The sequence below is a fragment of the Symsagittifera roscoffensis genome, chromosome 3 (assembly GCF_963678635.1).
Source record: "Symsagittifera roscoffensis chromosome 3, txSymRosc1.1, whole genome shotgun sequence".
Classification (NCBI taxonomy): domain Eukaryota; kingdom Metazoa; phylum Xenacoelomorpha; order Acoela; family Convolutidae; genus Symsagittifera; species Symsagittifera roscoffensis.
The window spans coordinates 19,294,863-19,309,797 of NC_087064.1; the positions used below are offsets into that span (position 1 = coordinate 19,294,863).

The following is a 14,935-nucleotide window of genomic DNA, read 5'->3' on the forward strand; positions in this document are numbered from 1 at the left end:
ATTTGAAAAGAACGAAAAAAATTTTTTTGTTTTTTTTTTTAGTTTTCGGTTTTTTTAAAAGGCAAATTGTTGTTAAAAATGCCTGATTCACAAAAAGCCTCGACAATACTTAAGTGCTTAGCTTTTGTTCAGACCATAGCAAACCACGAACAAAAAATGATACAATTTGAGCACGGAACAGCTGTTTTTTATCGATAATAGTTGCAACTTTGTGCTACTAGCAAAGCTATTGGCTATCCTCTTCCATAAAAAATTGCTTGCAATTATAATTTCAACTAAAAAGCGAAGCTGCGCTTCGCAAACACATGCGAAAAAAACGACCAAACTCTAAAAAAGACAGTTCTTAATTACGCTGGAAAATCTGATAGTTAAAAACAATTTTCGAAACTGGAACTCTATCACGTTTTTCGTGACTTCTGCACTTTTTGCTGCTCGATGGAGGCGTTTGGCTTCCTTTTACACAGGTAATGCTTCCCTTCGTAAAACTTGCGAGAACACGACTAAAAGCAGCTCTACAAAATGCAATAATGAAAATTACAATTAGGCCTCGATTTAGTACAAAGATTTCAAACCTGCGACCTAGAGATTAAGAGTCTCACACACGGAAGCTTAGTAGGCACTAAACACTTGCCACAAATAAAGCAGAGAACAGATGCTATGCAGTTTGTAATGCCACAGTGAAATTTCCATATAAAAGAACAATTTTATTTGCGAGTTAGGTTTGAAAAAAGAAAGGTTCGCAATAATACACTAAGCTGATCGCAAGTGTCAGCAAAGGAAATGCAATGACTCTATCAAAATCACAGGTAAAACTCAAAAAAAAACTTACGACTTAAAAAGCGAAATATTTTTGATCAAAAAGCCCATTTTCTTAATTTCGCGTTCCAGACTGTATTATTTCGTGAGCAAAACTTTTTGCGACTAGAACTTCCACGTGGTATCACTGTTAGAGCAGAAAACCTGTCACTGGTCTCAACTATTTCTCTACGAATACGTTAACAGAATTGAAGAACCAATTTGAAATAATGTATTTGCATTTTCGATTATCATTCAATAAATGACAGCTTTTATAGAGTTAATTATAATTGCAAATTTGTACACCAAATTTATCTGCTGATATTTTCAAAGCACATCGATAGCGAAGCATGCTACAAACAAGCTACCATATTCTGACAATTTTTTGAGCATTGACCAACTAAAACACTTTGAGCGAACAGCTGGCTATGCTAGTCTTCAAATATTGAAAATTTGGTATTTTTCCTAGCTTTTTTGAAGTTGATGACATTTCATGGCTAAAATCAGATTAACAAACTGCGTGAATTGGATCAATAAGCATTCCATGAATTAGGAAAACACGAAACAATCATATGAGACATGGATTGCATTGTATGATAGCAAACTTTTTTGACCAGTCTAGCTGTCAAAAACCTTATACTTTAAGGGTTCATTTTTCCAGCTTAAGTATTCATTATTATTTGAGGAACTGAGGAAGATTAGCTCAAAAGTTTTTACTTTCATTAATCAATCAAGTTATTCTAGTTTTCAGATTTTTTAGGAGCTAACATTCCTTAATTGAAATTCAACCGAAATGCTCAGTTTTTCAAAAGGTAGAAAGATACAAACACTTAATTGCGATATTGAAAGAAAGGCGCTCTGCGTCCGCGAAGATACTGATAAAGGTAAGAGGGGTGTCAATTACCACATATTTCAGTTAGCATGCGATTACTACTTTCATGTACTAAAATGTGATAAAAATCAATTGAAAAAGACAAAATAAGCTCAATTCGAGAATCAACTTCTAAAATAGTTATCTTAGCTATTTTTGCAATACTGTAAAGCAATTTTACTATAAACCAAATTTAAAGACATTTGCTTTCACGAGAATAATAATAGCAAGAACGTGTATGCTAATTGACACACATGGTAATGATCCAGTCCCCATGTTAAGATAGAGGTAGAGAGTGTTATCAGATAAAAAGAGAACAAACTGCATTGACTAAGAAAAAGGTAAGTAGGACAGTTCTATTATTCATTGTAGGAAAAAAGTTTGATCTTATTCAAACTACAAAGGTATTTTACACATTTCTATCAAGGGGGTTAGAGTATTTTCAAGATATCAAGTTATTTATTATCCTGACTTTCAACGAAAGTAACAGTAGTTTTAATTCGATTTTTAAGTTCATCTCCACCATATAGTCTTTGAAGATGATCCCTAGTAGAAAAATTTTGAAGGATTAAACCGTTGACTGGTCGTTGTTCCATCTCAACTCCGGTTCGTTGTAGGAACTATGGTGGGAGAATCCATAGTGAGGGTGGAGGTTCGAATCAGGGGAGGAAAAGTTAGTATCTGATGTGTCGTTTTTGTGTTGGGCGGGGGAACTAGCGGTCGATTCTGATTTATTGAATCTGTCCATCATTGGGAGCCTAAAGTGCGGTGGCTGAGACGTTTTGCTTAGCTGAAATAAAAGCAAAATTAAATTTACTATGACGTCATCTTATAGCCGATATCGATATGGTTAGTTTTCATGGGCGAGTAATTCTCATGCTCAAACAAAAAACAGCAGCTTAGACGCTGTAATAAACCTTGAGACTTGATGATGGGATAAAAAAACGATGCTGACTGAGCTTCGAATCATAACTGTTCAAGTTTAATTTTTTTCTACCCACGGGATATCAAGCCAAAAAGACTTGTATCTCTTTGCTTCCGTGATTGCTTTAGCGATGTGTTAAATAATGCAAAACAAAATTAAGTATATCTTTTCAAAAACTTCTCGTCAACTTTATTATAACGAACATTCCCCTATCCCTTTTCTATATTCGATTTCATCCTCATTATACGAAACTTGAAGCTCCACTATTTTTTTCCCTGTGCATGGTAGTCTAGACACATTGTAAGAGGTTGACCCCTTGGATATTTGATATTCACGAGTTTCTTTTTTCAGATACATCATGCGCATGAATTTGGAAAATAGGAGACGTTACACAGGGAGGTGTTCCATTAAATTTCACATTTCCAATAGAGCGGCGACATAATATGAATAAAAAACTACACCAGCAAAATACTATATTTTCCACACAGATGAAACGTCAAAAGAGTCTGGTTGAACATTCACCAATAACAGTGCAAAGTAGTTCTGTTGGAATATCTACACATGCATTTTTACCTTTCTTCTGCTCGTTGGAATTTGTTTTTCGCAGCTAGAAAACAAATTCGAGTTACCAATGAATTTAAACGTGGACGGTGAAAAAGTGTTGTAAAGTTGAGTAGCACATTTAAAAGCAGCATCCATGTACTTGAGCTTTCAGTCAGTATAGCTATCTAATTGCAAGGCAGTTCTTACCAACATCTACATAAAAATTATTGTAAAGTGCAAAAAAAAACATACAAGAAAACGTACAATACCGCATATAATACGGGCAAAAGCTATACAACCCTATAACCACAGGTCAGATCGAAATTGGTGCTAACTAAATGCCAAACGTTGAAAACTACGTAACCTTCCAAACTTTAATGCCAAAAATCGCTCTTTAGTCTTTAAGAAACAGTAAGTTTTGCGTTAACAACTTTATACAATAAATCGCACTCAGTACAAAATGTGAATAACTAAATGGATTCGCCACACTAATTTGGTAATGAAAGGTGGGTAATTATGGGGGCTTTTTGGTTATACCCCTACCAAAATTTTCAAAGGCTGAAATTATATGGTCGCATGACGTTGATCTTGATGTCCAAGTGAAAATACTATCGCCAATCACAATCGCTGATTTTAATCAAAATTCCAAATCACCATTTAGGGTGCTATATAATCAAACGTAGCCAACAAAAAGTTGGAAAAGAGTCTATGAACGCAACTAAGCGGAAACAAGACTGCTCGTATCAGGGCGAAGCCCTGAACGTTTCGACTGCCTCTTAAGGTTTATAAAGCAGCAATAATATGTATAAAATAAAATTATTTTTTTTTAAATTGCGATTTTTTTTAAAAAACATCCCCCACACGCCATATTAAGTAGAAAGTGATAGATTTTGCACCTATTAACAAATCAATTATGGCAAACAACCTTCCTTCAACCAATTTGGAACGATTTCTAAGACGGATAAATCTCGCGCGTTAATTTTCCCAAATTGGCCAGAATGGCAATCTTTAAACCCCCATAACTTTACAAAAAAGAACCACAGGTAAAATATTATTTCAAATTTAAGCTCAGGACATCAATACCTCTTAAATGAAAAAAAAATTCCGTCAAAAATGTCTAGTTAAAAAGTCGAAAGTTGTCTGAAGAAAAAACCCACATTCTATGAAAAAATTGAATTTGAAAGAAAAAATAGATAGGCTCAAAGCTCTTTGAATTTCTAGAAAAATTTACGATTGATGCTTTTCGGATGAAATTAAACCTATTTGAGAAAACTAGATCTAAAAGTAAAAATTTTAATTTCTGATAAATCTGAAAATTAAATTCCATTTTTCAGATTTCTAGTAGAATTTTTTTAGTTCGAAGTCTTCTAGTTTGGGAAATAAAAATTTCATATTTTTATCTAGTTCTCTCAATATGGTTTAATTTTATCAAAAAATAGTGTCGATCATAAATTGTTCGTGAAATTCAAAGAATTTTAAGGCCATCTATGTTTGTTTTTGGTTAAACTTATCTTTTAAGAAACAAGTCAGTTTTTTTTCTGTTAAACTGCAATCAATGAGTCTTTTCGAACGGTTTGTTGGCCATATCTTAATTTTTACCAACTTGCTTTTTTTTCGGCCTAATAGGTTTCGGCTTATTTTACAAAAAGTAAAGGTCATGAAAAACGTGATCGACTTCTAGTAGAAGTCGATCACGTTTTTCAGGACCTTTACACTTTTTGCAGTTCTATAGTGGAGTTTGCCTTCCTTTTAACAAAGGAAATAAACTGAACTTCAAAAGAAATCAAAAGTCGAACCGCAAAAAAAGTAAATTTGAGCCAGTACTTTTCCTTAAAAAACGAAAAAAAATCATTATGACCTCCATCTTTGAAACGGATGCACAATTTCAGGATTAAACTACTATCGTTTAGGAAGTGAATGGCCAACGCATTTGTAATCAGTTGTTAGCGTGAAGCGACTGCTCTAATACTGGTTTCTACTGCCCTCTCTAAACATTTGAGACCAGTTTTTTAGTGATCAGTCTAAATTGTTTAGTGATAAGTGTAAACTGGTCAGTAATCAGTTGAAATTGGTTATCAGTCAGTCAACATGTACAATCTAAAGCCATCACTGCAGTACAGCACATACAGTAATGCACTGAGTGCATTGAGAATTGCATTCTCTAGTTTACTCACCCATTTCGAGACAACTTTTTTGGCTGCCGGCTAGAAAAGAGCAGCACTTCTATCATCTTCGAAATATTTGGTTTACACCACAAAATTTAATTCAGTCAAGGTAATAGTACAGTGCTGATTTAAATTATCCGGACAAAACGAACAAAACTTGAATTTTCTCAACGTGTTTTTCTCAAATTGGGTTAAGATTAGACAAAAAGTGAAGAGAACAAAAGTTGCTTGGAGTTTCACCAGAATTAATATGGTGCCATTTTTTCTCCGAAATTCTCAACAAAAATTTTACCCCAAAAATGGGTCGTTTTGGCTTTTTTCAATTAAACAAGAATTACGCGGAAACTACTTTGTTAATAGACAAGAAAATTATATCACAGGAAGCCTCTTACGCAGCTCAACAAAGTTTAAGATGGGTTTAATCTCCAAAAATTTGCGCAAATTGTTTAAAATTTGCGCAAATAAGAGAATACTGGTTTTTTCTCTTATAATTTTTTCTCTTATACTGGTTTTTGGAGATTTAACCCTTCTTAAACTTTGCTGAGCTGCGTAAGAGGCTTCCTGTGATATAATTTTCTTGTCAATTAACAAAGTGGTTTCCGCGTAATTCTTGTTTAATTAAAAAAAGCCAAAATGACCCATTTTTGGGGTAAAATTTTTGTTGAGAATTTCGGAGAAAAAATGGCACCATATTAATTCTGGTGAAATTCTAAGGAACTTTTGTTCAGTTCATTTTTTGTCAAATCTTAACCCAATTTGAGAAAAACGCGTTTGAAAATTCAAGTTTTGTTCGTTTTGTCCGGATAATTTAAATCAGCACTGTACCTTTCAGCACAATTCACAACTCATAAAACTCTGTTGCTAAACATTTTGTCGAATCTCATAAATGATTTAGAAAATGATCATAGAAAAATGACATAATGAGCATCTCCTCAACCTTTAACGGTGTAACCGTAACGAGACTATGAATAAGCAATGTTTTGTTCAAACCTTATACCAGCGAACGTTTGGCGTCTGCGGACTCTCTGTTTATGTTTCTAAATGAAATTTCCGATAGCCAATGTGTCTCAGTCAAAAATTAAGCAGGCATTGAAAGATTCAGTTTCATATTAAATTTCATCCTTTTTCTGAACTTCCTTGAGCAATGGTATTCGCGTAATCTTACAGCACAGACCAGTCATCGAAACTAGTCACATGTAATCGTAAATTTTTTGTTGGACTATTTGAATGATCAGCGTCGGCTCACTGTGATTTTTATCATATATTTACTTCTTTCATTTCAAATAACTGGCCTTTGTATAGTTTTTTCATTGATATTTGTTACCTTTTCGGACTCGTAGAGCACTTGTCTTGTGAGGTACTCCTCTCTTGCCTTCTCCACTCGCACGTGGACAGGCATGTCCGGAACCATGTAGGCGACCATGGACCGCAGAGCAAACACTATGTTCTAAACAGACACATACAATATCACAGAGTCATTACTTATTTTGAATATGGTTCAATTAGCAGTTGTGGCTTTGAAAACATAGAACACCATGATGTTTGTTGTCTGTTTTGAATTTTGCGTTACCACGTATTTATCACGGGACCCATCTTTCAAAATAGCTTCTTGTAGGAACCCAAGTATCATACGTGCAACAAGTCTCGAAGCTGTGAGACCATCCTTTGACCCATATATATTTTAAAGGCGAACCGCTTTTGAATCTTCTGAAATTACCGTCCCATCCAAACCCGACAATCAAAACAGATCGTAGGTTGACAACTTTTGATGTTCACGTTCTAATCATAGACGCCATTGGTTTATGATTCACTTCGTTCTTTTGGGTAGCTCACCTCGAATAGGAGCACAAATCCTAATCTGAGTGCCATCAACTCGTAGAACTCAGGCGTGTGTTGATAGGGAGTGTTCTTCGGGTCATTGTAGTCGTAACGGAATCCTTGATATCTAAAAGCACATACATCTTAACACTTTTCTCATGCATGAAAGAGATCCGTTGTAACAATTTCATAGAAACAACTGAAATGAAAAAGAAAATTTACAAGATAGTTAGTGAGAGTGAGATAGATTATATTTTGAAACAGTTTGAATTGAAGATAGCAGGAGTCCGTATTCGGGAAAAACAGCATTTAGATAAAACGGCATAAAAAAATGGCAGCCGTTTGGGTTGGACCTCTTCCGAAATCAAAAATTCATTTTTCTTATATGGCGCTCCCGCAAGTTACTAAAGCTCCGGTAACTTCTGTTCAATTCTCATTAAAATCATGCCAAAAATGAGTGTTAAACTGACTTAAACCGCAAAATTGGTAAAATTTATGCTGAATTCTAATTATATTGTTCAGATGAGGTTACTCATTTGAGATACCTAACTGCATCTGTTTTACATTTCGATTTGAATTTTGTAAGTATGCCATAATATTCTTGCGGGTTGGGATCTACGAAGAATTGGATTTGCATTGCGTTGGATGGATTTTGGTCACGACAATTTGTTATACCTCCGGACACTCCATCTAACTCCGTCTTCTATCTAACACTGAGAGTAAAGCCTAGCCTGACCTGCACGTGATGTTAGTGTCCGTCTTGTGGTCGTACACTCGACTGAGCGCTGTTGTGAATTCGAAGTAGGGAAGAGAGGATGAATCGACGAAGTGGTTGTAGTAGAAGCGATCCACGAAGGAGGACGTGAAAGAGATTATCAGGCCCTGCAGTCACAAAAACACCCAACCGTACAGAAGAGTTAAGCGATAGAAAGAAACAGAAAAAGAATGCAAACAGTTTGCTGGTCTATTTGAACCATACAACACTTACTGATTATGAGTGAAAGCGTCACCAATTGAGTTAAATGCTTATAGAGATGTCTCTTCTGAGTCGGTCGACCAGAAAAATCAATAGTTTTTAGTTTCAATTCGACCAGGACAGGAGAAAACGTTCAAATAGAAATAGAAGAACACGAAACTATAGTTTTTCACTGGAATGAACATAATTAAATTAATTTTTTGGATAGACAGAATTATTAAATGATCGATTCATCGTTTCAATGAGCCCTTTTCCGAATGATATGAGGCTCCAGCAGAAGCTACAGATCCAAACAGCTGTGAATAAGCCCAGACTTTCACTCAGGCCTTTGATCAAGCATTCAGATTAGGAGAAGAATCAGATGCATTGATCGATTCTAGACGGGACAAAATCAAATCTGCCATAACTCAATTTCAAGTAATTGTCATCAGCCAACAATTATAAATGCCTAACCCGCAAAACAATGGAAAACTTTTCTATGAAAATGAAAAATGTCTAACTATTTCCAACATTTATTTGATTTTGTCCTTCTTGCGTAACATTTATATTTTAGACCAAGCTTTGATTTCAGCTTGTTTTTGCCTGCTTATTGCACACCTGCATTCGTGTCCGACTGCAAAGGGAGTCAGTTTTTCGGCCTCTTCGTGGCCGTATATTTTCTTCACTTCGGCTTTGGAGAAGACGAAGTCAAAGTAAAGAGGAATCTGAGACTGATGGTAGTTCCTATAGAACCATCTCTCCACCACACGACTCGAAAAGGCAATTATGCACGCCTTAAAGGTCAACAAATCTTTTGCTTAAGCACAGGAGAGAGTAGTAGTAAAACATTGAGTATTTTGCTGGGCTCATTTCATTATTCCGCCAATTTAGTGGATTGAATAATATCAAAACATGGAACTAAATGATAATGTTGGTCTGTTTGGCTGAAATGCAATGGACAACTTATTTAATCAATAAATGAGATGACGTTTAAGTATTTTGGGCGGTTTATTAAACACAGACGCGAAGCGGAGCATCGCAACACTTGTAATGCAAAAAAAATCTGACACAGGCGAAGCTGAGCTTCGCACTACTTGTGATACAATACAAAACAGCCGCTAATTCGAAAAAAATATCAAACAAATTTCAAAAGAGCCGAAATCTATCAAAATGAAAAAAACTAATTTAAAAAAAACACCAAGACAATAGAAGATAAAATTAGCATCAGAAGAAAACTAACCAAGCTTTAAACACGCCGAAAATACCTGAGCAGAAACCCTTTAAGCCGTAAACATTTCACAAACGACTTTTCATAAAAACTAATTAAAAGTTGGTAAAGCCGCATCCACCTCAATACACACAAGCGCACAAAAGTGTTTTCGCTCATTAAACGACTCAGTATCAGGCCAATAAGCCGATATAAATGGGCCCAAACTTATTAAACCGAAAAAATTTTTTTTTAAAAGACTTAAAAACTAATTGAAAATTTGTTAAAGCCCCATCTCCTTCAATACACACACACTCACACACAAACTTTTTTCGATCATTACACGACGGAATATAAACGTTATATTGCGTTATAAACCGATATAATATAGGACGAAACTTATTAAACCGAGAAAAAAGAAAAAACACAAAAATGAAAATAAAAAAAAGACCTAAAAACTAATAAAAAAAGTTGTTAAAGCCCCATCACCTTCAAAACAAATAGGCACATTAAAACTTTTTTGCTCATTGAACGACGCCATTTCAGGGCACTATGACAATATAATATAGACCAAAATTTATTGAACCGAATAAATAGAAAAGGAAAAAAAATAAAAATGAAATTTAAAAAAAGTTGCAAAAATTACTACCGACCTAAAAAACAAATTTCGAATAGGACTGATATTTAAAATGCTAACAAGCTCAAGGAATATGCTAACATGCTCTATAAAAATATGTCTATTGTAGTTTCCAACAGAGACCAGTAGATTTATGAGTCCTGTGGACAAAGTTGTTTACGTGAAAAAAAGTCTAGCACCCGATTGCAATACTCTTGCTTATCGCAAGGGTAAAAAACGAAATTGAAAAAATTACTTAAAACTTATGGAAAAAAAACACGTTGAAAAATTACTTGAAATAATAATTTGAAACAAGCGGCATACAGTTTTTGGTCGAAACCCGTGGTCGAAAACAAAACTGAGCAGGCCGGGGGCTAATAATAAAATTAATAAAACAAAATAGTTGTCATAAAAAACTTCATTAAGTTTTTAAAACTTTACGACCCCACCAATTTAAAACACATAATCGCATGCGAATATATTCGCCCTCGAAACTATGCAATAAAAGTTGACTGAGCCGATACAACATAAACTGAAACTGTTTAAATATTGAAAAAAAAACTTCAGACTTGGTAAATTTACAAATTAGTGAACTTTCAGTTGTAGTAAAAAACTGTTTAAAGTAACAAAACAGATGCTGTACAAAATAAGCCAAAAAACCCTTCCGATAAATTGCGTTTCAAAAAAACGGAAAATGTACCGACTGAAAATAGGAAGAAAATCAAAAACCCGAAAAAAATGAGAAAACTTTTGATAAAATAAATACAACCTGAAACGGGCTCTATCTAATTAGTACTTCAACTATAGCAGTCCTATTTGAATTTTCAAGAAATTGAGCATGTCAGAAGCGTATTCGTTACGTTCAGGCTAATTCAAATTTTTTATCGTTCCCGGCACACTTAGCCTGAACGTAACGATAAAAAATTTGAATTCACCATGAACCACGGTAAATGGGTCCAGATGAGTCCTGTGAACAAAGCTATTTCCGGAAAAAACTATAGTACCCGATTGCAATACCCTTGCTAATCGCAAGGGTAGAAAGAGATATTCGCAATCCAAATCCGAATCACGACAGTAATGGTTTAACATGATTCTATATATTAATCCCTAGCTATTGTGTTTGGACAACTTATGCTCTCGGAAGAAAAGGTGACAAGCTAGAACAAAGATACTCCCCACAACGTAAGTAATTGCCATTCAAATAAATTCAACAGCCTGAAAAACCCTAAGTATTTATTTATTCCCAACTTATCCACAGCAGAGCACGTATAGAGAATTAATTAATTCACGTCTTGCAGACATGAATTTGGTAAACTGTTAGTCTAAAACAACATTCCTGTTTCCGTCTTCTGTTTACTTTCAAATTCAGCATGAAAAAGCGATTGTTGTCTTTTTCTTTTGAATGCCATCAAATACAGCTCGTTTCCGTAGTCCTACATTTGATAACAAACATACGTTGTCCAATTATTCCACACACTTCAGTCTCATTCAAACTATCTATGGCATTCCGTTTCTATTTCTGAGGGGAACGAAAACGTAGTAGCCAAGTAGTGTTCAGGTCTAGTACCTCAATGAAGAAGGAATTACTGTAAACGGACAATTTATATCCTGAGGCCGATTATTAGAATCTGATAATATAAATGCACATAGCAGATAACCATTATTTTTTTTATTATAATGTCATTACACATTATAATTTGGCTGTTGCACCACTTGTCATTAGACTGTAGATCAGATTCGGCATGAATTTTACTTTTCTGATTGTCAGAAAGTAATGATGACTGAATGGTAATGGTGGTGATGTTTGACTTACATTCGTGAGCACTGCGATCACAGCGATGGCCGACAGGATATTATACCATGATCCTAAAAACAAATTATTGTAGCTAACATAATGCTACTCTTTCAAATCAAAATTTTTAAGAGACTCGACCAAGAGACTACTTGTTTGTGCGACAGTGTTTTTGATAGACCACTAGCTTTATAAATTGTGGTCAAAATTTCGTTTTCGCGGCCATTATATTAGTTATATATCTTGAAAGGTGAACCAGTTTTAGTATCCATGATTAATGTTTACTTTGAAACCGAAAATGCCTTCATTGAAGACAAATTAGTTGATTCAGAAAAGAATGTGATTTGATTTTGACATGCATTATTTTGAACATTTAGTCTTAGTGAATGAATGAGTTTGGAGTAGGGATTAACCATGCCCCTGTCCATGCAATAAATAAAAATCAAATATTTTCTCGACTCAACTGTCGCCTCACAAGTTGCGTTTCAAGGCTGAATTTATTAGATACTCCTCATGACAAATTTCATAGTAATCGGAAAATGTCAACAACAGTTTCGCTAAAAATGTTCACTTGTGGGTATAAAAAGGAGAAAACTGAGCAGACTAACCGATATCCTCCGCCTTTTGTGCCCATGGACGCCTGAGTTGGGTGATGAACTTGTAGGCGTCCAGTTTGATTTCGATGACGTTGTTTAGGAAGGCGAAGAAGGGGGCGAGGGGGAAGGCGGCCACGAAGAGGGTGGTGAAGCCGAACTGGATCACCATCTCCAGGTACTCGTAAAACAAGTTCATCGGCGGCCACGCAGACAACACGAAGTCCTTCTCCCACCTTTAAATAGAAAACATAGCCAATCGAAGATTGAGAAATAGATGAACGCAAGTAAACATTAAAAAAACACTGACATTCTTAAAAAAATCAGATGCCCTTTAATTTAAGCTCTTTGAATTTCTCGAACATTTGCAAAACAAATCAAAGAATTTTAATTTCTGAAAAATAAGAAAAATGTTTTTTTTTGGGTAAGTTGTTTGAGGCGTGGGTAGACAGGAGTCTACAACAAGGACCTTTTGATCTAGATATGAAACGCCTGTCATGGAAGACTATTAAATTTATAAAATTTATAACACATACAAATTTTAAAATTTATTCTCATCGCTAACGATACGTCAAAAAACGGAAGCTACTCGAAAGAAGAGGACAAAAGCCACTGATTCGTCGGATTTAAAAAAAAATGATAAAAATCTTTTTTTTTATTTGTCTCCAAATAAGTCGATTTCGAAGAAAGATACTGAGAAACACAAGGTCCAGTGTGAAATATCTATTGAAAAACAACATTCATCAAACAATAAGTGAGTAGACAACACTTGGGTAGACGACAAATTACCTGAAAAAACTGCTGTGAAACTTTTTGAGCTAGAAAAAATCTCAAACTCTCGTTTTTCACACCCCCAGTCAAGAGCAGAACTGCAATAACAATATTTCGGCCCTTGAAACGACCAATTATGAGGCAAATAAACAGACATATTATCAACCCAAACCATTGAAGCCGAAGAAAATATAAGTGAAATAATAAAAAAAAAACGAAAACAATCAGCGAAGAAGAAAAGAATAATTTTGAAAGCAACTACAAAAATTCGCTTTAAATGGCAATTCAAAATGCAGACATGCTCAAATGATCTGTTTCCGGGAATTCCATCAGAACAGACATTGCAACTGATTCAATTGATTTTGTTGAAGAAGTTGTTAACCCGAAAAAAGTTTTACTACGATTTGATAACGCTTGCTAATCGCAAGCGTAATTAACGAATAAAATTTTGGTCTTATTAATTCAATTATAGAATGAAGTTTTCCCTTTGAGGCCATAATTCTTCAAAACAATTTTTTTGCCATTGATTTGAATTTTGAAAACATAGCCAACAGAAAGTTGGAAAAGTGTCAATGAATGGAGGGAAACAGAAAAAAACGTCAATTTCCAAATTTTAAGAACAAGTTATGATTGGCTCTTTGGTGATAGAAAAAAAACCCAATTCGAGAAAACTGGATCGATAGGTGATTTTTTATGGGTCACGACTATATATAAGTGTCTTCAGTAACTTCATTGACCTTATAAAAATGCGACTTGAATTAACGATTCAAATTGCGACTGAAAGGGCTTCCTTCAGTATGCTATTTCACTCAAACACCTCCGACGTATCTGCGTGATTTTGTTTGAAACAAACGGCGCAGAGACAATTCAGCCGATTTAAATACAGACAATTCAGGCAAAAAACTGAGACAATTCAGCCAAAGACAATTCTGGTTATTTAGATTAAAAAGACTAGATAAAAGGAACAATTAAAACTTCTCTAGTTTGATTAGAGTCAGAAGGCTTTCATCACTTTAACAAATAGATGTGAAACATCAAATAACAAATTTCAAAGATCAAATCAAACTTGCTATGTAAAGTTTAGAATATATGTACATTGAAGGTACAAAATTCTAAATAGTTCTGTATATGGTCTCGATTTTCGTTTTTTTTGCGTTTTGAACGAGTTTCTCATTGGCGATTGAATACTTGGGCTTCGTTTTCTGATATTATCACCGGACATCAGTCTCTCTACATTATTATCGCCATTTTTTGCTCATCTTTGAAACATGTGATCAACTCGGGGAGGGCTGGGCGCTTTTTCGACACGAATTTATTGAAGCTGCCATTCCATGCCTCCAATGCATTGTTCGTACGAGGTTTTCCGCTGAGCACCCGATTAAAAACGTTCCAATCGGCAATGTCAGACTTTGGTTTGACGCGTCTATTCCCTCGACAGGCACCAATATAGGTGTATTCAAAATAGTCCGATAGACTCTGAGATTCCTCTTTTTCCAGCGCCTCAAAAGCGAAAATAACGGGAACGACTGCGAAGCAAGTCATTTTTTGTCATTCAGTCGAAACGCATCATCGCCCATGTACTTGCGCGTAAATCCAAGTTTTTGTACATTGCGAAATACTGCCTGGCCCAGGTGGAAGAAACAGAAATGAATTTCTGTATCAGGCTGCATTTTCCTTGTGGCGTTGCGAACAGCGGCTTCAAAATCAATGACTACTTTTTTCCAAATTGCTTTAAGCAGCCAAAAAGTTTTTCATGTGTCTGGAGTTTTGTTGAGCAGCAGAGCATACACCAAGAGAATAACTGCGTTTTCAATCACATCATGAATCGTATAAAATTGGTAGAAGACATCTGGTGCCACTGAAAACGTTCCATCGCAATGACAG

The 14,935-nt window shown here is 35.1% G+C and overlaps 1 protein-coding gene across 8 annotated transcripts in view; it reads right to left on the reverse strand.

Annotated features, from left to right (window-relative positions):
- Positions 1-1,519: 1,519 nt before the first annotated feature.
- The window catches only part of LOC134842637 (anoctamin-4-like), a 50,740-nt gene continuing 37,324 nt past the window's right edge, over positions 1,520-14,935 (reverse strand). For 4 of the 8 annotated variants that reach the window (XM_063859070.1, XM_063859068.1, XM_063859065.1 and 1 more), the window contains 7 exons: positions 12,296-12,516; positions 11,709-11,761; positions 8,691-8,866; positions 7,133-7,244; positions 6,624-6,746; positions 5,309-5,338; positions 1,520-2,456 (listed from right to left, as the gene is read on the reverse strand). In XM_063859070.1, coding sequence (XP_063715140.1) covers positions 2,235-2,456; positions 5,309-5,338; positions 6,624-6,746; positions 7,133-7,244; positions 8,691-8,866; positions 11,709-11,761; positions 12,296-12,516 — 937 coding nt within the window. In that variant the 3' untranslated portion in view covers positions 1,520-2,234. Of the gene's footprint in view, positions 2,457-3,164; positions 3,199-5,308; positions 5,339-6,623; positions 6,747-7,132; positions 7,245-7,853; positions 8,000-8,690; positions 8,867-11,708; positions 11,762-12,295; positions 12,517-14,935 lie in introns of all 8 variants that reach the window. The other 4 variants (XM_063859069.1, XM_063859066.1, XM_063859073.1 and 1 more) reach the window with 4 other exon arrangements.